Source organism: Symphodus melops (genome assembly GCF_947650265.1).
Source record: "Symphodus melops genome assembly, chromosome: 15".
Taxonomy (NCBI): domain Eukaryota; kingdom Metazoa; phylum Chordata; class Actinopteri; order Labriformes; family Labridae; genus Symphodus; species Symphodus melops.
The window spans coordinates 20,524,430-20,551,211 of NC_136705.1; the positions used below are offsets into that span (position 1 = coordinate 20,524,430).

Here is a 26,782-nt window from a genome sequence, read left to right on the forward strand (position 1 = left end):
GTGATTGTTTTTGGACTGTGAATATGTGGCCAAAAGAGGAAAACTCCTTCCTCATGCTGCCCTGAAACTTGAGCTGTTAATCCTGCTCTGTCTTCAGGCTCTAGCCTCATTGGATTTTTGTTTTTGAATGAAACTGAAATAACTTTAATCTGTTTCCTTTGAACGTGTCAGCCTACAGAAAAACATTATTTGACTGAGTTTTGAACTGTGCATTGCTTATTCGTAAAGAACGACTTAAATGGGGATTTTTTCAAACATTACAGCTGCTTAGTTGGACTGATTATGAATTTATTTTCAGTGAAGGACATTGGGTCAGTGCTGTACCAAGCCTAATAGCCATACAGTAAATCCCAGGATGTGGGCTGTGGAAATGCACCTTTTTTGGAGACAATATCTTCTAACCCCCCCCCCTACACCACCACTGACTGTGTCCTGTATGTATTTTGTGTGTCGATTTGAATTATGCCATGTGGGATTTAGGGACTTACCAGAGAAATGGGGCAAACAATGTTCAATGATAAATCTTCCTCTTCACAATGTTCTATTACATTCACATGTGTTTTCATAGACACAAACAAACACACTCTAACACACAAACAAACACAAGACAAACAAACACAAAGTCAGAATTTAATCAAGTGCAGAAATGCAGTGGTGCTTCATATTGGAAGCCCAACAGTTCGCTGTGAATGCAAATGCAGCCTCAGCATTTACTACAATTGCAGAACAGGACCCGAGAAATCTACAGACACAATGGCTCACCTTCAGCTCACACAAACACATTCAGACACACAAACATCCGTAAAGCACTGACCTCCCTAGCCATGTCCTGCATTAGACAGATATAGAGCTGCCTGGTGGCTTTTGCCTGCACTAAATCTCACCAGAAACACCACAAGCTAAGGCATGACCTCTCTGGGGAGAAGTATAGCACAACAACGATACACAACAGATCAAACGGATATTCCCAGGAGCATTTGGCTGCAGTGGCCAAGCCTGAGAGTGGACAAGCTTAGTATGGGATGAGACTGAGGTTTTTTGTTTTCTACACACATCAAGCATGCTGCAAATATGAACATTTCAGCATGCAAATGAATGGTCCACAGTTTGTTTAGTGCCCTAGAACATCAGTTCATCTTAAAAGCTGTTAAGATTGAAGTGATTTGAGGTGAGAAAAGCTCGTAATCAAAGTTTGAAATGCAGCACAGACACAGAAACACACACTCGGTAAAATCATACTGGGTTATCTGGCCTCAGCCTCTTGGAAGGAGGTCCTCCATCTTCAGGGTGAAGCATGTAGAACAGACGTACCTTGTTGGCATGTTTCTTACTCTGAGAGAAAGAGAGACATTCAGAGAGTCAACGTGTTAGTCTTTGAACCAGATTTTATTTCATCATTTGATTCATAAATCTCTGACAGTCACCTGTCACTTTGGGAACTGGCTCCCAGCTTTTATCTTGGTTTCAGCCGATGATGCTAGCAGACATTTTGCCCCCCGGCTGTGTGACTAATGGCCTGGGCCGGTCTGTGCTTTCTAAGAGCCAAGAGTAACATGTGGTTTGGGAGGTCGTGCAGGGACAATGTCAGTACCTAATGTGTAAGCACTGCAACAGTCAAAGTGAGTTAATTATTTTGAAGGTTCAGATTACAGTTTCTTTGAAATAACAATATCCTGTTTTTAAAAAAAAATAAAACAAACTTGTAAGAGTAACTTTTAGGTTCAAGGAAAAGTCTTTACATTTTACAACCAATTTATTGTTTTTGTCGCAATCAGCAGCTTGAAAACTGAGCTAAAGGAATTCTAACCTAACACTCAAAGCTTTTGGGTAAAGGTGGTTCACTGTCCAACCCGGTCTTTGTAAAACTGATCAACTTGTTCTCTGCCTCTTTCACTGGGCATTACAGGGTAAAGACTTTAAGCTACAAAACAATAAGTGTTTATACAAAAGGACATTGAGTTGTCCTTCTTAAGCTGCTAACTGTCGCTTTCATGCAAAGCTATAAAAATCACTGGGCACACTGCAGGGTAAAGATTAGAGCCTGTGTGTGTTTCGACAGATATGCATGTTTGTTGACACAGCGATCTTCCTCCATATACATACAGTTTTATTGGTGTGCGCTGACCTTCACTCCTTTCTATATAACTTCTATTATTATCTAGAATTGCCACCGTAGGTGCATTTTCCCAGAGGCAAGTGTCAAAGCTTGATCTGTATCTTAACTGTCACATGTGCTGCCAGACACACAGTGTTGAATGTCAGACTGCAGGGACACACGACTGTGGTTGTAAGAAGGAGGTAAGAGGGTAAAAGTTTATAAAGAGTCAGGTATTTTTACTCAGGCAAGGGACAGGGCACTCTGCAACAAGTCAGCTCCAAGAAGCTACTTCTTTATCTAATGCAATAACCTGTTGGTAAACAGTAATAAATCATTGGCAGCATCAGGTGGGCTGCATTACTGCCAGCTAGGGAAACGTATTAAGCTGGGGTCTGGGAGTCCACCCCCAGAAAATCTCAACTTCAAACTCTATTTCCATACGTACTTTTGAACTGTTTGGCACCGCTTTGTGCCTTGGTGCTTTCATTCCTGATGATAATCAACTTTAACTTCTAGCACCATCATTTTTTACACACAACATGCTGGACAGTAATAGTAATGGTGTGTTTCAGCAAGACTTCAGCGCTGATGTACTTTTGTAGGCAGCCATAAACAGTATGAGCAGGCACAGAGAATATGTAGTTCTGATTGGATTATTGGAATAACTTTACTTTCAATTTGTGCATTTCCAAGAATACAAATTAAATACCTCTTGGAGAATCATGTAACAGTTTAATCCAGATATTAGTTGGATTAATCAAGGGTGTGAATCTGTTCTTTACAAGACGATTCTCTCAAGCTACGATCTGATTCAATGTGAATTCAATTAAACGATTCAGTGAAATTCCATTCAGTACAATCTGATCCAATCCGTATCAAAAGTTTTTTTTATTTATAGTTTGCATAATATTCATCATGGAACATTAAGCTTGATTGAATTTTAACCAGGATTTAAGTTCGGCAGATAAAATGCTCCTTTCAGTTAGTCGAGGCTGAAGAGCAGAGAGGGAGACTGGCAAGGCAATGTACTTGCTGCTCTAGTACTTAGATTGACTACTCTAGATTGGATCCTCTCCCCCCAGAGACAAGACCCCCACCCAACCCGCCCTCACATACCCACTCACTTGTTGACAACCTAAATGCTTTATGTCAGTGAATGTGTGTTTGTGTCTGAGAGTATGCCTGTGTTTATAGGTGTATAAATGGCCATGCGGCTGATGGCTCAGGGATATGGTCTAAAAGCAGGGCTTGGTGTCACCATGGTTACCCTGTGCTGACCCTTAGTGCTCACCCTTTTCTAATGGACTATTCATGTCTCCTCTTTCTGAGTGTCAAATCAGACAGGGTTGTGGAAGAATCATGTGTATTGGCTCTCTGTGGAGCTGTAAGTGCAAGTGAAAAGTTTTCACTGATCCCTGAAAAGTTTGATCACTTTTTTTTAATCTGTGCAGCAGAAAACAGACTTTGAGGAATAGCCTTTCTCCCTAGTAGTTTTCCAGTTTATGAATCATCTGTACATGTGTTAGCAGATTGATGGTGCTACGGACAGATTGGGGAACATCCAAAAAGCATCAAGTGCATTACTTCTACCTTCTGGACTGGAGAAAGAAGTGATCTCAATCAGATTTTATTTTACACACCAGTACAGATTAAAGGTTTGGAATAACCTTTCCATAAACAAAGCTATTTATATACTTTTTAAATAGTGATAAAATATTTGTCGAGAGAAAGTTGTATGGCATATCTGCTCAGTTTATGGACTGACAGTTCATATCTACTCAGTCTATAAAAAGACTGGAGAGATCTCAAAGACAACCAGGTGTCTTAAACATTCATAGACCGATATATATATAATATTATCTTATGTTATCTTCAAAATGATCAGATCTGTTATTCAAACCTGTGATCTAATCCTAACTGTGAGTTTTGTCATCCATTGCCACTCAGCAAGAAATGTAGAAGCAGCTTTTTGTTTTTTCTTACCTTGCTGTGACTTCTAAAGCTATTCTTAAACACAGAAACTCCTCTGTCTCGCCTTCTTGATCCACTGACCTCTACAGACACTATAAAGGGTGACACAGAAGTCGTGCGGCTGGCACACTTTTCTCTTATACTCAAAGGCTGTACGTTTTTTTTTGTTTTTTTTTGTCAGACTTGAAAGATACCTTTCATGTGTAAGTAGTTGATCCACGTGTGTGCAGACACATACGCACTGTGGTGGTTCTAAGTTAATTCTCTCCAGATAAGAAACTTGTCCTCATTAGTGTGCTTGTTAATCCCAATTGTGTCGTGTAATCAAGGACGACCTCAATGCAACACGAGCACCCGAACAGGCATGCATATGCTCTCAGACGCACACACACAAAGATTCTAGTTAAATAACGAACGCAGCTGATTATTTAATGGCTATTCATTAAATTACTCCTAGTGAGTCTGCTGAGAGGTAGACGGCATTAAAATAAAGTGAGTGTGTGTTTGTGTGCGAGTAGTATTACCATACTGCATTAAGTCTATGTATAATGGATGAGTGCTGTTTTGAACGGCACAAGCACAAATTGGTACAAATAAGGCTGATGCAAAGTGCACAGTGCGGGAAACTGCCTGTGAGAGCAGCAGACGAGGATCGCAACACATTTTTTTTTTTTTGCGAGTATTCCTGTGTGAGCAGAGACACACTCACCTCGTAGTGAGCGGTGCGCTGGGACTCGGAGATGAGCTGGGCATTGCAGATGTTACAATAGCTCTCTGTGAACAAGCCTCCATCCACGACGCCCGCAGACTTCATCTTCATCTGAGACTACACAAACACACACAGACACACACACACACACACACACACAGAGGGAATGATGAATATGATTAACATACGAGACAAAGTTAAATGTCAGTGAACCATACGGTGTGTGTTAGAGGTGCACAGACATGCATGGATCTCTCCTCAGTTTAGGAATAGTTTCATTCAGAATGACATATTCAGAGTGACAGTTCAGCCCAAAATATGTTGATCCTCTCTGTCAGAACACTCTCTCATGGATGATTTTGGCTCCACTCTTGGAAACATGGCCCCAGGCTCTGGCTCGAGTTTCTGCATTTTACTTTGGAGTGAATTGTTAAGTATATTTATATATATTTTTTTTTTGATTTTGGAATCATTTTCAAAAGGAGTTTAAAATTCAGATAGAATCAAAAGCATTGTATTTTAATGTTTTTTATTCATAACGTAAGCACAAGTTGTTTCAAAACAAAAATTGAAATGCATTTCATACAGAGAACCATTTTATCATCCAAGAGCATGCAAGTAGTAATGAGGTCTGGAGATCAGCTGTTCCAAAGAACCACATTGGTTCATACGTGTGCTATACGCTTTTAGAACACATGTACATTGTTTATCTGAAGTATAAGTACATCAATAATAGCATGTTCAAGTTAATATTTTGAGTCAAAGCATCAACTTCTTTAACTAGCTGCTGTGTAATAATTACGCTGGTACTTCATTACTGCTATAACAAAATCCCACATACAGTTTATGTCAACCTAGGATTTAATGGATCCTGATAACTACCTGTTTGGAGTTTCATTGCAAATTAAATACAATTAAATAAATATGTTTCCTGAATGTGTGTGTTTGTAAGAGTCATGTGTCATATTGCAGATGAGGATTTTACTGACCTGAGGGGGTTTGTATTGGATTAATTCATTAAACATATAGGTGGAGCAGAATGTAAGAAAAGTTCCACAGTATATTTTCAACATTTAAAAAAATCTTATTTAGAGTGAGAATATTCACTTTGGTTTTAGCTTTTCTTACATTTTACGTTACAAAATATCTTCAGACATCTTCATCTGAGATTTATTTTATTTTGGGTAAAAATGTGGAGAAGCAGTTTCTCTCTGTAATCACACTCATTGTATGGTCTCGTTTGTAGACCTCAGAGGTCATGTGTGATTGTCTTGTGATTACATTATGCTGTGGTAACTTATCACATTATCATCTTGATTATGGTGCCATCCAACACACAGTGGGGTGGGGTGGACATTGCCATATCAGCGGCGTCCCTCGTCGTGACATCAAGACTTGCATGTTTTAAATACTTTTGCCTTTGTCTAAAGGTTTTTCCTTGTTCTGCTGTGCACAACTATGAAACTTTAGAAAAAGGAAGAGGAACGAGACGATCTTGGTGCAGCTTGGTGGAACTGTGAAAGAAAGAAAAGGTATCTGGAGCTCTCAGTACAAAGCTCATTTATGTTTCCTTAAGGGACTACAATCTTGACATTCTTATTCTTGGAGGTCTGCCCTTACTCATACTGACATCATGTATATAAGGGTGGCTTCACATTAGGGACCGAGGCCCGGATCCAAGTACACTTGACTTGTGGGTTGTGGGTGTGGGTTCCCAAAATTTGGTTCATTTGATAAATGTGAACTCAAGCGTACCAGACTCTGGCACTGTGCCCAAGTCCTCTTAACGAAGTGGTCTCAGGCTTGATTCATGTTTACTCAAGCATGATCTTTTGAAGATTAAATGCAACCATGCTCAAACAAGGAAGTGAGCTGCTATATGACATCTTAACTATTGGACTGTTCAAACATGGCTGCAGGAGGCTCTCTCTGGAGAAACGTCAAAGTAAAATGCTTGCTTAAAATGTGGGTCGAAGGAAATAAACAGGGACAACTCAATACTACAGAGAAACTCTGAGATTTATGGAATTATTCGTCAGTGTATTTCTACAAAAGAACGACTGAACAGTGCCGTGATAAGCTGAAGGAAAATTGGCTGTTTGATGTTCCACACAAGACATAAACAAGTATCGCCCAGTTGATGAAGCGAGTGGTTGCCATGGTTGCTTTTTCTTCGTTCATGGTCTGGGCCCAATGCAAATACTTGGTTCACATTTCCGACACCGACTGTATTAGACTGCACTCATGCAGACTGTATTGGCTTAATCCCAAATGTGAAAGCAGACTTACAGGGGAGAGGGGAATGAAATAATCGTGCCTCACGTAAAAACGCTTTTAGAGTACTGCAGCCTTAGAGTCAATCTTTTTTTTTGTTGTTTCTTTTTAGGTGAAGATTCCTTCAGTACATGGAGTTCTCTTCCTCCCAAGAACAAACAGACATGATGAATTAGACCAGTTAAGAAAAAATAAAATTATACCGTTACAGTTTAAATCCATTTTCTTACACTTTCCGACAGGCCATTGGGAGCTTTGAGCTGAAGTAAGCTCCGAGCATACAGCTTGAAACTTTCTCATTACTGAGTTTTGGTCCAGAATACTCTAAAGCTTGAAGTTTTAGCTGCACCCATGACTTAAGAACAGGGGAAATATAGAGAATAAAAATCACATACATGTCTTTTCAACCTACACTTAAAGATGTCATTCATGAAATTCAACTTTGCAAAGAAAGAAAGAGACCAGAAACCCAGTATTCCAATTCTGTACATCAACTTTCTCGAACCTGGCAGCAAAGAGTAAAGCTGTTAAGTGAACAGAGGGGCGAAGAGAAACTTTGTCAGGATAAGAGTCTTTGAGATAATCTTTTAAAAGGTCTCCAGCAAGATTCCCTGGTGAGAAAGCATGTCTTTAAACCTTATCTTTGCTGTGATTGCCTAACCAGTAAAACCATAGAGACCTGTGCATCCCACTGTGGGTTCTTAACAACCAGGCAGCAGAGTTTTCTCTCGCTTCTCGACTGATAATAGAAAATGGTTTAATGATGAGCCCTGTGGTCTTGTGTTCAATTTTCTATCCTCTTCATTATATGAGTGCTGTAGGCGCAGCTCAGACAGGGTTAGGGTGAGTAACGGGTCTGTCGGGAATGGTTCAGGAACATCAACCATTAAACTGGATAAGCTCCCTTCCCCGAGGAAGCGACAGTACAGAGTGCTTTAAAGGGGCAAAGTGCTTCACAGTGCTGGATCCATGGATGCTGCAGAGGTCAGCTCCAGTTACACTGAAAGACTCTGACCTTTAGTCCTGCATGGGCGTCCCGGGAATCACAACATTAGTGATGAGATCAGACAAAATGTTCTGCAAGTGTCAGCAGGGGCAAGAAGCGACAAGAATTGATGGTCTTTATTTCAAGTCTGGTGTAGTGTAATTACCCTCGGCCGATACGTTTGCACAACATACACACACACTCACACATGTGGGCGCACACACTGCTGGTAATTACCCCTGTCTGTTTTCCTTGTCTGTTTAGTGCACCCTGGACCTTCCAATTAACCGCAGACATGCTGCACCGACACTTCTTCCATTGTCTGATTTAATTTATAAAACGGGACCCGATCATAGAAATAAAAAGCCATTTCAGATAAATTTTCCTTTAACCACACAATGGGTTTGTGAGGCACAATATTCATTCTGAAATGTCACCGATGACAAGCTGGAACCTGTTTTGTCTAGAGGCATGGACACATTATTTCCTCTGTGATGTGAAGCATCCTTTGAGACTTCATGAAACGTATATTTCACTAAATGTTGCATTATATTTTCTGCAGTATTTGTCTTCATGCATTTAGGGACAGAAAAAAAAAACCGTGCTGTCTTTCGAAATGTCATCCAGGCGTAAGATATACTTCTTTTTTTACCATTCGCCTAATTAAAAGTGAATGTGACTGCATGAAATATCCTTATCGTCCTAATATCACCATTACCTCTGATTATTACATGCAAGATGGGAGAAGAAGACGACTAATTAATAGAGGCAATCTGTTGGCGAGATTAATGGAATGGCAGACCCAACGAAGCGAAAAGATGGATAGACTGATAGTGGGGAAAAAATAATGAAAAGGAGAAGAAGAGAAATAACGAGGTTGAGGAGTTTATAATTGAAGCACTGAATGTGATATCTTCATGTTATACAGGTCCACAGGTCTTAAAGTACGAGCAGCGTCTTTCCCTTCGTATGCAACGGACTCTTACTGTCAAATATGTTCTTCAAGAATCAAATTATTGGCAATGTGAGCATCACTACACAAACCAGCATGAAGCTCAAACAGGCGTGTGGTAAATTTAGAATCAGAAGACGTCTTTCCTTTGCTTCATTACAGTTAAACCTTCTAGAGTAACACTATCATTTGCATCTTATTTTCACTCCGATGCACACAGAGGCCACAATATGAAACTGTGGGATCTTTGACGACGGAGGTGTCTTACAAGTAAAGAGGGTTTATATATAGAGGATACGTGTGCATGGGTGCTGATGTCAAGTTTGCAGTCAGAAAAAATTAGAGGACCCGGAAGCAATTTTCTAAACCAGCTTTTCATTTGGAGTAATATATCCACAACCGTAGGAGAAATGTATTCAGAGAAAACTATGCCAGAGAGTTGACTTTGTATAAACATGATACAGTTGGATTTAGCAGAATAGGGCTTTGCTCTTTCCGATTTGAATCTCAGTGTTCACATTTAAATTTCAATTTAGAGATTGGCTGTGTCTTTGTCCTAACTGTTGGCTGCTGTTGTGATTTTACGTGGGGCCACAATGACACAGGCACATAAATAGTGATTGGAAGCCATTAGATGAAGATGAATCACAAACAGAAACTGATTAGTTGCCATGATTTATGTAACGTGTGCTTTACAACTGATTTAACAAAAAGGCATAGGCCTGGGATGTTGGGCTGGCATTTGTCAGAACTGGTCATTGAAAAAGAAGTAAACTTTTGTACCTTTTTGCCACAGTTGAAGGGATTAATAATGGTTTATGCTTGTGAGATTTCTGATCGATGTAAGGAATGCAGCATGCAAATACTCAACAAATTGTTTTTAAAATGAATGAAAACATCTTCCACAGTAAGTAATTAAGTAAGTTTTATTTATGTAGCACCTTTCAAAGACAAAGGCCACAAGTGCTTCACAACATAGTTTAAAACATCACACACAATAGCTAGACTACTTGTAATAAAAAACCAAGCTACCCAAACACAGCTTTGCATTTTGGTCACAGCGATCGTCTGCCCTTCAAATAAAATCAAACTAAAAACTTACTGGGTGGTTTGAATACAGAGGATTATATCTGAATAAAAAATGCAATTTGTCCACAACATGTTAGAGTATGAGAGAGGCAAAAGTGAGTGTACTGGGAGAGCTTATCTCCTAAATAGGACATGCATAGTAGTCAAATATTTGCAAGTCCACACAACCCAAAACTACAGCACATAAAGAGGAGGGCCAATGGGGCATAGGGAAATGATGTAAATAGTAATGTGTGGTGCGTAAAAATGTTTATAGTATACCTTTTATGAATATGATTGGATGTCACCTGCAGCACAGCTTTGAATAAGGCAACAACAAACTGGTAATAGAGCTGATATAAGCAGGATTTGTGTTCTTTATAAACTAATGGCACCATTCTTTTTTGGTTATGTCACATGGGAGACTTTTATCTTCACTGTGATATCTTTTCTCACAGGTTTGATGTGGCTGTAGGTTCAGAAGGAAATGGTAATTTGACATACTTGAATGCATAATTCAGGATTTTGCAATAATTGACTCATACTGAGATGACAGTTGGTGGGTTTTCTGCCTATGTGGCCAGGTTGTCAATCAAATTAAACTATTCCCACACAGTCCAACTGAAGCTGATTCATGTTGTTTTCAAGCTGAAAAACAAATTGATATGGGTGTTTTTTTTTCTGACCCTTGAATCTAGTTGAGATATTTGATATTTAAACATACAGTATCTAAAATCCACCGGTAGGGGGCTCTCACTCAAAACAATAACAGAAGATGACGTGGGGTAACACTTCGTGTTGAATCGATACGAACGGGTGAAACCGACCTGACTGACTTGGTATCTGGCTATAATTTACATCATGTTCTTATCACAGCTGCACATACAGCACGGCAGAACGGCAGCTGTCAGTAGCAGGTACACCTAGCTTGTGCAGCAGTCTTTCACGTAACATCTGGTGTTTCCTTGACAAAGATCAATATTTCTGTCACGGCGGCTCATCATGGCGGCCGCCTACATGACATGTCCTATTACAACTACAAAATTACAGATTTCTCTGGCTTTGACAACTTTCGAAAATGTTGGAATTCATATAAGTACTCAACTAAAAAAATTTATAACATGGGGTCACTCCATTTTTAATTTAGGTTAGATATTTTAATGTAAACACTAGCATTCAATTCCACATTCTTTATCTTTCAGGTTGAAGATTTTGAAGTGAACATTTCAGGCGCCTAAAGGATGCAGTGTTAGTGAGCTGGAAAAAAACAAGATCATGAAAGTTTTCGAAGTTTAAGTGAGGTCACAGATAAGTATCACAAACTGAAGCTCTAAATAATAATGAGTAAAATCTCTAACCTCAATTAGAAACAGAATCGCTACAGCTTGATGAGTCTTAGTGAGAGCATGAAAGCCTGAGGCACTTGCAGACAGAATGAACCTTCCGGGGAATTCCTTTTAAGACCACATCAAGTATTTAACACGGATATGAACTCTGAGCCCTCCCTCAAATCTCAGCCTCTGGCCCACCGTTCATTTAAAAGCTGGCATTGGATTGGACGTGAATTTTTGTTCTTTTATGATGTAAGTGCAACCACTTAAGCTGTTTTCTGTCGCCCGGGCTTGGAATATTAATTAGTTTGTGATATTATTTGCTACTAAATAGTGCTGTGCTAAGTGAGAGCCCTATTGTACTGACAGAGATATAGCATAATATTTAGCCTGTTAGGGAGCTTAAGAGACATTTCTTCTATTAAAAATACATCCTTCGATCTCTTGTGACCTGCAAACGCACCTAAATGGATAAAATATGTACTTAAGATGAACTAGTGTAAGACAGTATCACATTTGGCAAAGGATATGAGAGAACAAGCGAGTGAGTGAGTGAGAGGGAGACACTGAGGGCTACAGTGAGATAGAACAGCAGGTGGTAGAGGGAGCAGATCTTTTACATTCGTTCCCTCCTCAATCTCTCCGTTTCTCCTCCATGAGGAGGTTAACCACTCTGAAGTGGACAGCCTGTTCCCCTCTTCCTTTTCAGCACTCACATATTCTATACTTCCTTCCTGATTTGGAATAACTAGCTGCTCTGATTTAGCTGTCAAATTATGCATTCAGATGATGAAATATTGACACCAGCCTGTGAGCCAATGACCTTCCTAATGAGTCCCAGGTGGGAATAACAAGAGAAAAGGTTGCGGGGGTAATAATATGGAACCCTATATCGCAAAGGGACTCACCCGTGTCACTTTGATGTTCCACATTACAGTTTTTTTGTTTCTCCTCTTGGTAATGTTATCTTTGTGAACGCTGTCTTCCTTTCGCATTCGCTCTCTTGCTCCGAGATTAACAACCCTTTGTACATTACCAATCAAAGGTACTAGACTGAGGGAGTGAAGCCAAATTTACATTCATACTGTTTTCACTGCAGGGTCTTGCTTTGTACTTTCTTTTCTAGCTCAACGCTGCAAACTGCAAACATACACACACTGAAACACAGCCGGGCTACAGACACACAACTCTCGCCTTGGAATATAAAACTAGGAGCTAAAGATCATAAATGAGTAATGCAAATATGTAATTAGAGCTCCTGTCTTTTTCCCCATTGATCATTTCAGGTTAAATGGTCCTGGATGAAGACAAGAGTAGGAACTGGAGATACAGAAGAGTACATGCCAAGGTCAGTAAAAGGTTAACCCTTTCTTCCCCTCGGGTCTATGTATGCCTTTGTATTAATGTCTTTCTCTCCCAAAACTCGCAGCTTGTTCTGCCCCAGATCCTGTTTTGAACATAAATCACCTCTCGGTTATATGTACGTCCCCTTGATATGGACGGTCACATATTCGTATTATTCTGTTCTTTCTCTTTGCCTCCCTTTCCCCTCCTTGTCCTCCCTCCTTTCTCTCCCAGTGGTGGAAACGCAGCCTCGAGGGCAGGGATTACTCATGAGGGATGGTGTAGGCTAGACTTATCTACTCTTGCAAAAGAAGAGCAGATAAGCTACTGTATTATTCACCTCCCTTCTTGAATAAATTGCAATGCAACTTGAAGTTGGAGACAGTCATTCCTCTTGGGGATACTTCCAGATATTCTTTTTATCTAATATTTGTGAAAGGTGTACGTGTTCTTTCTTGGCTTTACCTTTCAGAAGAGATCCAGATCTTAATGAAACTTACTGAATAAATAAAGCTTAACAACAAAAAGGAAGGGCCTGCTTTTCTTTATTTCAGATAATACCACCAGACGAGTGTAGTGCAGAAAACATGTGATGTGAGGTGAGGGTCAGTTCTCATGCCAGCAGTGTGGTGCCACTCGGGTTGGGAATCTTTGTGTCTCACAATTCGATTTTGATTCTTGGGTTCAGGATTCGATTCAGAATCTATTTTTGATTCAAAATGACTGGAGTCATGATTCAAAGTCTATTATGAATGAGTACACACTTGAAGATCTACTACAGTCATCTGTTAGACTGGCTGAATTTCTTGTTGCTCCCTTTGGCATTCTACTGAGTTGAAGAGTTAGCTTTAGCACTTAGCAGGGCATAACAGACTAGCCCCATATATTTTGTATTCTTTATTTTTTTTTGTTTTGTGTATTTCTTATTAAAGCTGTATGTGCTGTAATGTGTTGCATGGATTTACTTGAATGGTCCCTTTACACATTCACAAACAGCAACATAAACTGATTACTGTTAGTATCCCTGCCTAGAGATGAGCCATGATAACTTTTATGACCCACTGTCTCTCTCATGCTGGCTTAACTGATAGCGCTCTGAGTGGGATCAACATCATATACTGATCTTCTGACTTAAGTCTAGCACCACCTTTAGGTCAAATCTTTCATTAAACACCAAGTATCTGCAAAACTCATAGCTAAAACCCATTTACCAAAGTCCAACAATAGCAGGCATACCTGCTAAATGGTAGCATGTTAGCAATGTCAATGTAAGCATATTAGCATGCTTTGTTTGCAATTTCTTTGAAGCATTATTGCCTCAAGTACTGCCTCACAGTGTTGGCAACATGGTTATAGACTTTTCCTGCTGCCGCACCTGCACCTAATGCCCTCAGGGACGAATAAAGTCAGTGTTTTATTGATTCACAAGATCCATTAGTATCTGCAGAGCCTACAACATCCTCTAAATATCTTTTAATGGAAAAACAAAACTTTTTTGTTCCATTCTAGTCATATTTACCGGGGACACTGTGAATTAGGTTACCGACAATACAATTATTATTGATGGAATTTCTTGTATTTAATCAGGTAGCTATGTCTAATCGAGATCTAATCGACACCAATTTCTTCCTGGTTCTTTGTTTAGGTAAAAATAAGACAGAAAACGCTGTCCCTCCATACTGCTGCCTTTAGATTTTATAACCCCTCTTCCTCTTTTAGACCTCTTTATTCATGAGGGTACTTCAGTACTTTTATCTCTGGGAATCTCACTTCTTGGACCATTACGTGTTAATGGTGTTAATAGCAGATCTACCGCTTTAGGTCACAATATGGATTCATTCAAGGGTAAATGAAGACTATTATCCCGGGCAAAGTTAGGTTTTCTCAGTTTAACCGAGCACATCTCCAGCTCCCTGTGCCTATCTCTGTGTGTGTGTGTGTGTGTGTGTGTGTGTGTGTGTGTGTGTGTGTGTGTGTGTGTGTGTGTGTGTGTGTGTGTGTGTGTGTGTGTGTGTGTGTGTGTGTGTGTGTGTGTGTGTGTGTGTGTGTGTGTGTGTGTGTGTGTGTGTGTGTGTGTGTGTGTGTGTGTGTGTGTGTGTGTGTGTGTGTGTGTGTGTGTGTGTGTGTGTGTGTGTGTGTGTGTGTGTGTGTGTGTGTGTGTGTGTGTGTGTGTGTGTGTGTGTGTACATTCAGTAAGACTCTTAGGCAAACTGAGTTAATGGGGGGAGACAAAAAGCTGCCTGAAGTTTGAGCTGTTGTTATATTACTTTAACATATGGGGGATGCCAGGCGGGATGGCAACAAAACTGTAGGGGTCTATCTCTTCCATTAGCAACTAATTGCTCTTTTTTTAATACTTTGGCACATTGAGCCAGTGAAGTTTTACTAAATAGGACCAGAACATGTGGAAGAAGTTTCAACTTCTCTTGCTTCAGAGTGAAGTGAACACTTGTCTTGGTTGTTGATCTGAAAAATTCAGGACCAAGTGGTTTTAGATTTGAGACGGCAGTGACGTGATCAAGCATGATTTCAAGATCCAAGAAAGAAAGAAAGAAAGAAGGAAAATGGTTTGATTTATAAGAAAGGCTCTCTTTGAAAAGGTATTACACAGATCACAAAAGCTTCAGAGAGTCTTTTTTGGTGGGGAACATAATTTAGTCTCATTGTAATGCACACAACCTCACACACGTGGACTCTCTTTGATAGCGAGAGTAAAAAGTGAAAGTAGGATCAGAGAAAGGAAGGAATATTATAATAATGATTCAGTATTTTTACCAAAGCAATTTCCTAAATCCAAACAAAGACTCGCACATTAATAATAATATACTAAATTTCAAAGAACATTATGCTTAATAGCAAAACTGAGAAGGAAGCAAACAAATTTCCCATGAGGCAACATGTACCAAAACACAAAAGACATACATTACCTCAGAGACTAAGCTGGAGTGAGACATAAAAAAGAATGCATATGAAAGAAAAAAAAACTGTAAAAGAAATCAGGCATAAAATTGCAATAAGGGTAACAACTGAAGGAACACGAGCCAAATAATGCCTCGTAATGACTTTGCTCTCACCAAATCTCTCAATCCACTCTGACCGTCTGTGTTCCCACGATGAAGCAAACGTGACTGCAAACAGCAAACTCGTAATTTGACAGCTCATTTCTAAATAATTAGAAAAATAAGCTTTTTGTTTGGTTTCACAAAAGACTCAAAAGATGTGTTGTTTGACTATAAAGCAGGTGTATTTATAGTTTCAGTACAATACAGCTGAGACTCGATGATGTATTTTGGTCCTTAGGGGACATGAACACAAATACCCTTGTAGGATCAACTGTCAATCACAAGGGCTTCTACTTTATATGTGTGCCTGTGTTTAGCTCACTGTCGGTGTGTGTGAATGTTTGCTCGAGTAAATGAAGGTTGTCACGCCTGCAGGGATCCACACAATAAGCCAGAGGAAAAAATCACAGCTTATTAATGCCTCCTTGTGTGTGTGTGTCTCTGCAGGTGTGGAGGACTTTATTTACCACAGCAGAATTTTTATGACAGCTTAAAAACACAACCTTGATATCTGCTGTATGAATGGTCAGCTGCATATTCTTCTGTGTAACTGTGCCACAGTAATTATAAACATCAAGGTCAGGTTAAAAAGATCCATTTGCAATAGAGAGGAAGAAAACTTTAGGAGCTTTAACAATCACACAGTGATCCCCTTTTCTTCAGTGTGTGACTATCTGTTTTCTGAATGTTGTAACATTGAAAATATTGATTGTAGCTTTTGGGTACAACTATTACAGCTTGTCCTGCCTTTAAGAGTGTGTTGGAGCCCAGCGCTTCCGGCAAGATCGAGCCACAAGAACGGAGGAGTGATCAATGGCATCGATCACGGCAAATCAACAGACCAATGATCAAGCCAAGAGAAATAAAGTCCACGTCAAAAATAAACCAAAAAGAGAAGTCTTTGAACAATTTTAGATTAAGCGTGAGGTAAATCTAGACAGATCAAAAGAGATACAAAAAAGAAATGACTCACAGCTAAAACCTTCGAATCAAAGAGGATTCAGTTGCAAATGATAGTGTTTATCCACACACCAACCTACAAATAACTGCCTGTTAAAGTCCCCTTGAACCCTGCCTTCTTTGCCATTTGAGTCACAGAGAATAATATGTTTCCTAAATATGGGGTTGAATTTTGAGGAATGTAAAATGAGAAGGCCGCCATTGTTTATGTTCTCTCCCAGAAATATGTCAAAGTAAAGCCAGTGACTGAAGCAAGCCGCACTTTAAACACAATGCACTGACTTTACTATAGAGCTGTAAGCAATTTGTTATAAAGTCTCCACATGCAAACACTACCCCCATCCACAGAGATAGCATGCAAGCATACAAGCGTCATACTGTGCTGTGTAAATCATGACCGAACAATGTACACGAAGGAGCATGCTATTGATATGTTTGAGCTCATGCTGTGTTACAGATCACAGACTCATAAACACACTGGCACGGATTAAATAGGGCATGACCTTGCAGCACCTATCCTGCATAAATAGGAGCGCTGTGACAATGGGCCTGTGCTTCTTCTACGTGTATCTATTCGTCAGTGCGAGTGTGCATGAGAGAATGTCTATGAAGTCTGAAGAAAGCATATGACTTATTTAGACAAATTCAAAAAGCCACAGAAGAATAAATTCAGCATCTGATAAGCATAGTTTTCTTCCCTCGCTCACTGATGCACCCACAATATCCCCCCTCGCCTTCCCTCAGTGCCTCCCTATCTGGCAGCGGGCCAGTTTCCAAACGCGGTGATGGAGCAAAAGAAAATTGATTTCTAAAGAGCTCTGTCTGCTTTTCCCGGATATGAAATATGCAACCAGTTATTAGTCTAACACTGATATTAACGTAACAAGACAACCATGTCAAGATATATATTAGATGTCTCTCTTGTTCCTGCAGAAGAGAAACATAAAACAGTGTAAAAATGATAATGCCACTTGTTCAAAGCATGCAAAATCATCATCAATACGTTGCAATTGTGATGATATCTGCTTTGTTTGTAAGAAGAAGAAAAAAAGAGGCACAAACAGCGCTCGTTTGGCGCGGCAATGATACTGCTGTGAGCGAGACAGACTCAATATCTTTATCATGAATACCTGCACAGCGGAGCCTTTCATTATACTTATTGTGCAGCTATTAATGAGTGCACACTCAGAAAGGTCAAATGGCCCACACAGCAATGCACATGAACACACATGATGCACTCGTGCAAAGAAAACTTGCATGCACACAGTCAGCAGAAAAGGTCACAGCATGCGTTGTGTGAGAAAAAGATATTCGAAGAGGATAAGCTGCCTGTTGCTATGGAGCACTCCTGTAGGAAAGTGCACGCACGTATATATCCAGACGAACACCTACACACGATGCTTTATCAATCTTAAAGAAAGTGGAGCAGTTGTTCGCCTGTGACCGCTAACATGCACACACACTCACGCACGCACTCCCTCAATCAATCCTTGTCCTATTAAAAAAAGAGCGGAAGCTGCAGCCGCTTTAAAGAGCAGCACTGCCTCAATTATTGCCCTCGGACTGCATTTATGTGTGTGTGTTTATCAGTGTTTGTGTGCGAGTGTGCATATGCTCTATTTGTATGTATGGAGGCAATGCGGGCACTTTTCAAGACTACATTTCCTCTGTTTATTCCTCCAGGACTGTGTAAATTATGCCAGTCGGTTAATCAGATTCTCCCCCTGATTCAGTTCAGCACCTCATGAGAGACGTACAGACAGAGAGAGAGAGAGAGAGAGAGAGAGAGAGAGAGGGAATCAAATGGGCTGCCGTACATCGAATGGCTCAGAGCGTCACTGCATATGTTCCACAGTATGAACATGCTAATTAACTTGCTAAATAAAAAGACTTTTTTGCTTCTCTTGGTATCTTCACCTCGAGTGACATACAGAAGTAAAATGCAGTGTGTTGACTTTAATACAAGCTGTTAGATGTGTGTTTTCCTCACTGTTTTAATGAAAGTTAGAGAAGATAGAACTATGAAAAATCTTTAGTGTGTCAATTAAATATGTTATACAAAGAAGTGTATTTATTCAGCCATGGTTTTGATTATTGCGTATATTAGTTGTAATGTCATAGATCGCAGCAAGCGTGCAGGTTTCAGCCTCCTGAAGGTTTTTCCTCGCTTTTGTCATCTTGTGTGATACAGAACAGGCTAATTGAAAATTGGGTTTATTATTTCTTTGGTTATCTATCTATATATATAACCACACTCATAATTGGATAACTAGTTTAAAAACACATCATCAGTTGTGAGTGACCACCCCAACGCTTGGTGAAATCTGTTTCACAATGATGGGAAGATACGACATAGAAGGATCAAAAAGAACTAAATAAGAACTGAAAGAAATCCAAAGAATGAAGGATTACTATCCTCTTTGTTACCAATTTAATTAAAGATCCATTCATTCCAGCTGTAGTTCAAACTGTTGTCATGTAGTTTTCATGGTTAATATTTAAGGGAATTCTCCTCTAAATGTTGCCTTTATATCGACCAGATGATAAGTTGTTATTTGGTAGAGTAACTATATCGATTAAAATCACAAGATGACGCTGATGATTTGCTTGATTTTCTATTCTGCTCTGTGACGCTATGTCGTCCTGCGTGCTGCAGTGACCTGAAGTACAGTAGGAGTCAGCGTGTCCTGATCAATATCTGCATGTAAGCATGAAGCCACAGCTCGCCTCAGGTTGCTGTGGGGCTACATGTTGGAAAAATACCTGGTGCGACTCAGTGGAAATAAGAGAGCAGAGTGAAAACTGCAGAGAGTGCTGCTTGGGGTAAAATGTTCTTTTTCGGAGGACTGATGTGTGATGACATGAGTAACTTGGAATTCTTTTACTATAACCTCATTACAATGTGTCTGAGTGAGCGATGTTTGATATTTGGGGATATCCTGTACTTTAAAAATGTGTATATGTATCTGTCCTGATGACAGGCAGGCAGGCACTGTGTAAAGGCCATATAAGCTGGTTCATCCTGCCTCAGACGCCCAGTATGACGCTGACAGGACATTTATCCCAGAGTGACAAATAGTTGCATTTAGAGGGCTCTCAGTGAGATAGATAGCTCCCAGTGTAACTGGATGCAGCAAGTATCAGCACTAATCCATATTATATCTGACGTGTCTCATTTTCACATTTCACTAAGAGTCATTATGGGGAAGGCACAGAGCTCAGGGTTTGCTATGCTGTGAAAAGTTTCTAAATCATGTGGAAAATTCCTGTTTAATTCCAACTTGAGCAAGTTGCCAGGTTTTTTATTAAAATTAATTCAAACCATTCTACAGCTGAAATGATGAGTGCATTATGAGTCGAGTGGATAGCCAGAAAATGAACCTGCAACTACTTTGATAATGATTTAACTATTTAAGTGAATCTTTAGGTAGACACCAACTATTCTCTAGGGTGACATTTTCCAATGTAAAGGTGAGCTGCTTTTGTCCATCTCTGGTTGAATGTGAAGTAAACATCTCTGCATTTTGCAGAGTTCAACTCTATCTCTGATGTACTGTCATTCTTTACTTTTTTTTCTTACATGTTAAAGACCTAGGAGAGCAACTAGGCGATACCTCGAGAATACAATCCAGATGTAATGCCCATTGGTTTGCAGCCTTACAGTTATAGAAAACCTTATGGTGCAATCCAAATGCAGTCTACAAACACAGGTATTAAACTAAAGCTGTGCTTTGTTAAGAAGTTGATCCAGGAAACGCCAAAGACTTAATTAAACATTACAGAATAAACTACAATATCATGCAGCAGCAGATGCTGCATAGCCTATAATGAAATAGAGCAACACCATGTCCTTGGTTTATGTCGAGATTAAAAACAAATACCACAAAGTTTGCAGATGTTCTACTACAAACTCGGACGCTCACCATCCCAGCAGGAGTTTCCATGGACATATTGATTTTAAGGTGCCAAAACTTTTGGTAGGCTCGTCTGCTTGAAACAGACCATCAAATAACGAGGTCGATAGCATACTGGTCTGTAAATCATCTGTTGAACAAACTGTCTAGTCAGTATTTCCCAGTCCATCACTCACCTTGCGCAGAGGCAGTGACTCCTCTTCACGAGACCGTCAACCATCCGCCAATTGCCTGTAATCCTTTAACGTCCTTTAAAATCCCTCAAATATAACAGCAGTCTTTGCAAGTGGCGCTTCCGTGGCAGCGCTGCTCTTCAGTAAAGATATTCTGTGTTTCTTGCAACAAATCACGTCGTCCTCTCTAAAATAAATAAATAAAGAATAAAAACAGAAGTCCCTCGCGTTGCTCTCTGTCGTGATGCGCGTGTCCTCGGGAGCCCGTAGTATCGTACGGAGGAAAGAAGAAACGCTGCTCTGTTGATATCATCCACTACTACTCCGACAGAAAGGCACCGCGGAGGGAAAAACAAAAAAGAAAGTGAGCTATCCCAGTGCGAGGGAGGAAGAGGAGGGGCAGGGTGAGAGACGATGAAGAGGACGAAGAAAGTGGGAGCAGCCTTCACTGGGATGAATGAAAGACAGAAAGCGCTCTCGGCTCACCAACGTGTGTGAGATAGTGAACAGTGAGCGCGAGGTCTGCCGAGAGAGAGAGAGAGTGAGTGAGTGAGTGGGAGCTCTGGTCGAGTGAGTAGGTCTCCGCACGGTGCACCCACATGAATATCGTCTTACATAAAAATGAACTGAGACTGAAAGAGCGCGCGAATTACCCAGCATCTCATTATCATGAGATTGGTGTTTTGTCTCTAGCAAATGTGGCAGGCTTATCAATTGTTTGTGCGTCTCAGGTGTGAACCAATCAACCTGTCAAACTGAATGGCTTTCAATGTTGTCCCTCTTGTTCTTGATTACTGTGTGCAGATAATGTGGTTTAATATCATGGGTAGGAAATGTGACTGCTGGAACATTTAAAAACAAAGTTAAAAAAAACACTAAATATTATTGAGCTGCACAAAATATACTATTTTAAGCAGCTTTTCTCTATTCAAACTTTTTATTGCTTATTTATCGCATAGGCCTATAACAATTGATTTGACCATGGTGGGGATGTGAGTCTGTGTTTTTTCATTGATTAAACCTCTTGTGGGGGGTGTCAGGCCTCACATATTGTTCCCTTAACACATAATACCATACCATACCACATTTATTTATATAGCACTTTAAATATAACCAACATTGTGCCAAAGTGCTTTACAATATACAAATACAACAATCGTCCAAGATCAATCATACAAGATACAAAGCCACAAAATATCCAATACTCATCATGAAACTGTTGGGAAAGCCAGAGTGTATAAATCAGATTTGAGGTGTGTCTTAAAGACCTGAAGGGTAGGAGCTTGTCTTATACTCAGGGGCAGATTGTTCCAGAGCCTAGGGGCTGCCACAGCAAAGGTCCGGCTGCCTCTGAGCTTCCGCCTGGTTTTGGGGACTGAGAGGAGAAGCTGGTCGGATGATCTAAGTGACCTTGAAGGAACATAGGGTTCCAGTAAACTTGACAGGTACACTGGTGCTAAACCATTTAGGCACTTAAAAGTATACAGCAACATTTTGAAATCAATTCTATATTGCACTGGAAGCCAATGGAGGGAGGACAAGACAGGGCTAATATGATCATGTTTTCTTGAACCTGTGAGCAAACGGGCGGTGGCATTCTGAACTAACTGCAGGCGAGATATGGAGGTCTGACTAACTCCCATATAGAGAGAATTACTGTACTCCAGAAGAGATGTTGTAAAATCATGTTTCGAACACAGAGCGAGATTGACAAGATTTAACCTTCGACAGCCTTCTGAGTTGGAAAAAACTCTTAACTCGTAATAATAATACATATGTAATACAGGAATTCCGTGTGGTGCACTTTGGCGCCCACCAAAGGGCTCTGAGTGCAGTCGGACAGTTTTATGACAGTGCTGCAACAAATAGTCAGTGCATGTTGACAAGCAGTCAGACGGTGTTGTAAGAAGCCAAAGAATGTCAACTGACAAGGAACAGTAATACACTGGATTTTTAGGACTGCCAGTGTTTGCTGCCGATTGTAGAGCAACTTCAACTTTTGGCGTGAGCTGAATTTATTTATTTAATTCTGTTCTTACCTGATACAACTTTCGTTAGATGTCTTTCTCGAAAGCTGCTCAACATGAGCCAACAATGACACCTATTCAATACAGCAATGGGTTATGGATAATGCTTTTTTAGGACCAGGTTGTTTTTGTTTATTAGCTGTAAAAATGGAAATATTGGGATCTTGACATACTTTCGTTTCAGGATTCTTTGGCTTTTGGAGTTAGCCTCCAGTGGAACTTGAGGAACTGCAGTTTTTTACTCTTTCACATAAGATTAATTTTGCCTAAGGTTTCAAAAGTTTGGTCATCCTAACCCTAGTCAATGAGGAAGTGCCTCACATCCGCAGTCTTTCTAACAGCCAGCAGGGGGAGACACGGCCGATTGACAAGAATGTTTATGAAATCAAATGTGAAAATTAGCTTCTCTGTTGATGTACAATTTCAGTAAACATCTTTGTAATGGTTCTATCTATGGTCTCCTTTTCTACTTTGAAGTCTTCTGAAATATAGCTTGATGTTCACTTTTTTGAATAATTGTTTTAATGGACGTACAAATATTTATAACGCATGTCTTGGTTAAGGGCGTGGCAACTTGTGATTGTTATTTACCACTGAAGCCCGTCAACCAGGAAAGTGATACAATGAAGCATATCCACCCTGTAATCCAAAAGTTGCTAATGTCTAAAATATTGAAATTGGGTCTTCAAAATAGGAGGATTAAAAAAAAATGGGTGAAGTCAATTGGAATAATGAACAAAAATATACGTGCAGAAATACAGATTCCATTATCATGCATTTTATTGCTTTTGATATTGCAATCAACAGTTCTATTAATATTTAATGCTGGAGTGTTATCAGGGCTTTGGCCAGTGCTTTGAATGCTGCGTGACTGACCTGTGAAGCCTTTATCATTTAAGTCATTTTTAAGTGTATTTGCCCTTGACCTTGACCATAGTTTCCCAATTTGATGTCATCATACATTCGACGTCTTTGGGCCATAGTGCTTGTGATCCATTTGCTTTAATTAATTATGAATTATTAATCAGTTTCATTTCTGTAATCCCATGTAAAAATAACAAACCATCCTTGATTGCAGTTCTACTTTCTACCCAACCTTGCATGTACTGATAATAATGCTGCTGGTTATTTATCCAAAGATCCAAACATGCACACATGTTAATGTTACACTGAGGAACAGGAAGCAAGATGCTGACTAGTCAATTGACAAGCTACAATATGAAGATGATTTCCGATGTAATTGTTTTTGGTCTAATTACAAACCCCTGGAACAGAGTGCATTTGTGTTTACACATGGGGATTCTACAAACCAGTATCTCTGCAAACACAAACTGTTTGCAAATGAACCCACATTTCAGGAGGAAGTATTTCTAAGGAATTTGAATAAACAAACAGTTGCTTTTGAATCCTTATCAAACCAAAACAACATTTCACAGCTATGAATCATCGTCCAACTAATAGAAACCCAATCTTTAGTGCCAGTATGCCTTGCACAGCCAACAAACCCCCCCTTGATTAATCAAAAATGGCATTAATTTACTTGAGACTACAAACACATCCCCTAAGCAATCGTATGCACCAAATTTAGAGCTTACATGAAAAGAATGACATTGCTCTGCCCTTTTTTTGAAATAATTTTTCTGTTCGATTATCTGAAGTCTTTTTGAAATGCCACTTTTTCTCGCTAGCGTATGGATGTGTATTCATTCCGGCAGAATGGGCACCCATTACACGCTTTCAGAGACTGTGACAGCAGCCTTCAGTGAGGAAGCCAAACACTTCACAGCTCAGACAATGTACCCCGGCAGACACACAAGCATGCACTCGCAGATTCAGATACACACAAACTCTGACACAATGCACATTGACGAGATGAAAGGGCCAATTTATCAAACCACCAGCCAAGGCAGGCCTGAGGACGTATAGTGCCAGCACTGGTCTGGAGAAAGAGGGCAGGATGTGCCTCTGAGTGAGTGTGTTTAACTTTGTGTGACTTTACTTTTTTTTTAGCTTGACGGTAAAGTCATTCCTCTTAACGTAACATGCACTTTTGCCTTTGGTAAAAATGTCTCCAGTAAAGAACATCAGTGTTAACAGTTATTCAAATTGACAAGACAAGAAAAAAAATATTCCTGTGATTGTCAGGTGCTGTGGTGTGAACGAGAGAATTAATGTGCATTAGTTTGTTAGGAAGAGACTTAGAGGAGAGATAGTGTCCAGGGTCTGTCCCATGTTATGTCTCAATAAACTGCAGGATCGATGTTCATTCTCAGCATTTACTGCATTTACAAACCCAGACTAATCCACTATTAGAATACTACGTGACAAAGCTGCAGAGTAGATATAAGGAGGGCTTGGGAGAAGGGTTGTGTTCAGAATGTGTCCAATATTCTTTCTGAACATTTCACAGCTCTCTGTTGTGTAAGGACATCCTCTCTGCTGGGCATTGGTCAGTTGCAGGGAGGAAGTCTTGAAACTGTTCATCTTTCTGAGGAGAGAAGAAGGAATTGAGACTGACACAACAATAAAGAATCTCATTTGATTTAGGATCACACTTATGACAGTGACAGATGTGTTGTTGAGCTCATATACACCAGTATTGAACTCTTGGACAGTGACATGATGGAGGCTCTTCCTGGAAAATAATTGAAACAAGAAAGTCCGCAGTGATGCTCTCTTCTGGTATTTCATTCACTTATCAGTCCTCTTATACATCATTGATTTTCATAAATCAATTTGCCTAGATTCCACAGCTGCAAAATTGATCACATTGATTTGAGGAGCTGCTCATCTACCTGAAAGGATTCCTTTCTTTGTAGTCTGGCTGATGGTAGATTTCATCGTTCAGTGTTGAGGACCTCCCATCTGCATCAAACTGTTCTTCCTTTTTTAATTAAAAAAACAAACAAATGTGTGTCTCACTTTAAACCGTTAATTGTTTCACCTGTGGGTCAAGCTTCATTTATCAACTGTGAACTGTCAACATGTAAAGCAAAAGTATGAGTCTTGTGTTTGTCCTTCTTATATTCAATTATACAAACTCAAAGAGCACTACTGTGTCTGAAGCTGCAGCGGAGCAGTTCTGGATGTAACATATTCTTTTATTCTTCAGCCAACTTCACTGACTGTCATCATTGGCACAGAGAGCATCATATCAACCAGCAGACATGAGATGCACTGTCTGACCTCACACTGCCCTCGTTTTCTGTCACCTTCCTCCACTTCCATAACAGGCACTTACCAGGTTTCTGGTTATTCTCACAAGCTTTTAAAGTTTGAAACAGTTTGTCAATCTCATGTTGTTGATGCTGTTTTGCTTCTTGCTGATGCTGCCAACCCTAAACCCAGAATTTCATCTTCCATCAAGATGTTTCACTCTGTGTGATGTCTACAATGTTGCAACAATCAATATGAAATCTACGTGAAAACATTAACATTTATTAAAACAGTCTGGCACTGGTATAAAATTACCATGATTACAAAATTATACACATATTACTTTACATAGTGTTTATTAACAATTCATATATCAATGGAAGGGTTTTCCATATGCTTCATCCTAAATAGAACTTTGTGTAGAAAATTTAATGGAAGGCAAATCTGCGCTTTGGATAGTGGTACACCAGATTTTATTTTCACTCCTCATCTAATTCCCTAGCTGAGCGAGTGGTTATATTTAGCTGTGAATATGCATGTGTTTATGTTTGAAGGGGAACATTTCAAGCATTAGCCCTCTCATTTTGTGAAGTCCGGTCCAGTTCGATGCATCTGTTGGGTTTTGGCTGCTGGGATTCTGGACCAGTTTGCTTGATTCGGCTCCAAAGTCTGAGGGCAGCCTGCCGGCATTGCCAGTTGGTGACGGGTGTGCTGCCTATTATGTATGGGGGAGGGGGGAAAGTGAGGTGAGCTCCAAG

The 26,782-nt window shown here is 39.9% G+C and overlaps 1 protein-coding gene across 2 annotated transcripts in view; it reads right to left on the reverse strand.

The window, feature by feature from the left end:
* The window catches only part of LOC306836053 (zinc finger matrin-type protein 4), a 55,937-nt gene extending 34,490 nt beyond the window's left edge, over nucleotides 1–21,447 (reverse strand). The window contains exons 1-3 of one of the 2 annotated variants that reach the window (XM_079362957.1): nucleotides 20,845–20,857; nucleotides 4,779–4,895; nucleotides 1,240–1,332 (exon numbers count right to left, since the gene is read on the reverse strand). In XM_079362957.1, the coding sequence (XP_079219083.1) occupies nucleotides 1,240–1,332; nucleotides 4,779–4,889 (204 nt within the window). In that variant the 5' untranslated portion in view covers nucleotides 4,890–4,895; nucleotides 20,845–20,857. Of the gene's footprint in view, nucleotides 1–1,239; nucleotides 1,333–4,778; nucleotides 4,896–20,844 lie in introns of both variants that reach the window. The other variant, XM_079362956.1, reaches the window with a different exon arrangement.
* Nucleotides 21,448–26,782: the final 5,335 nt, after the last annotated feature.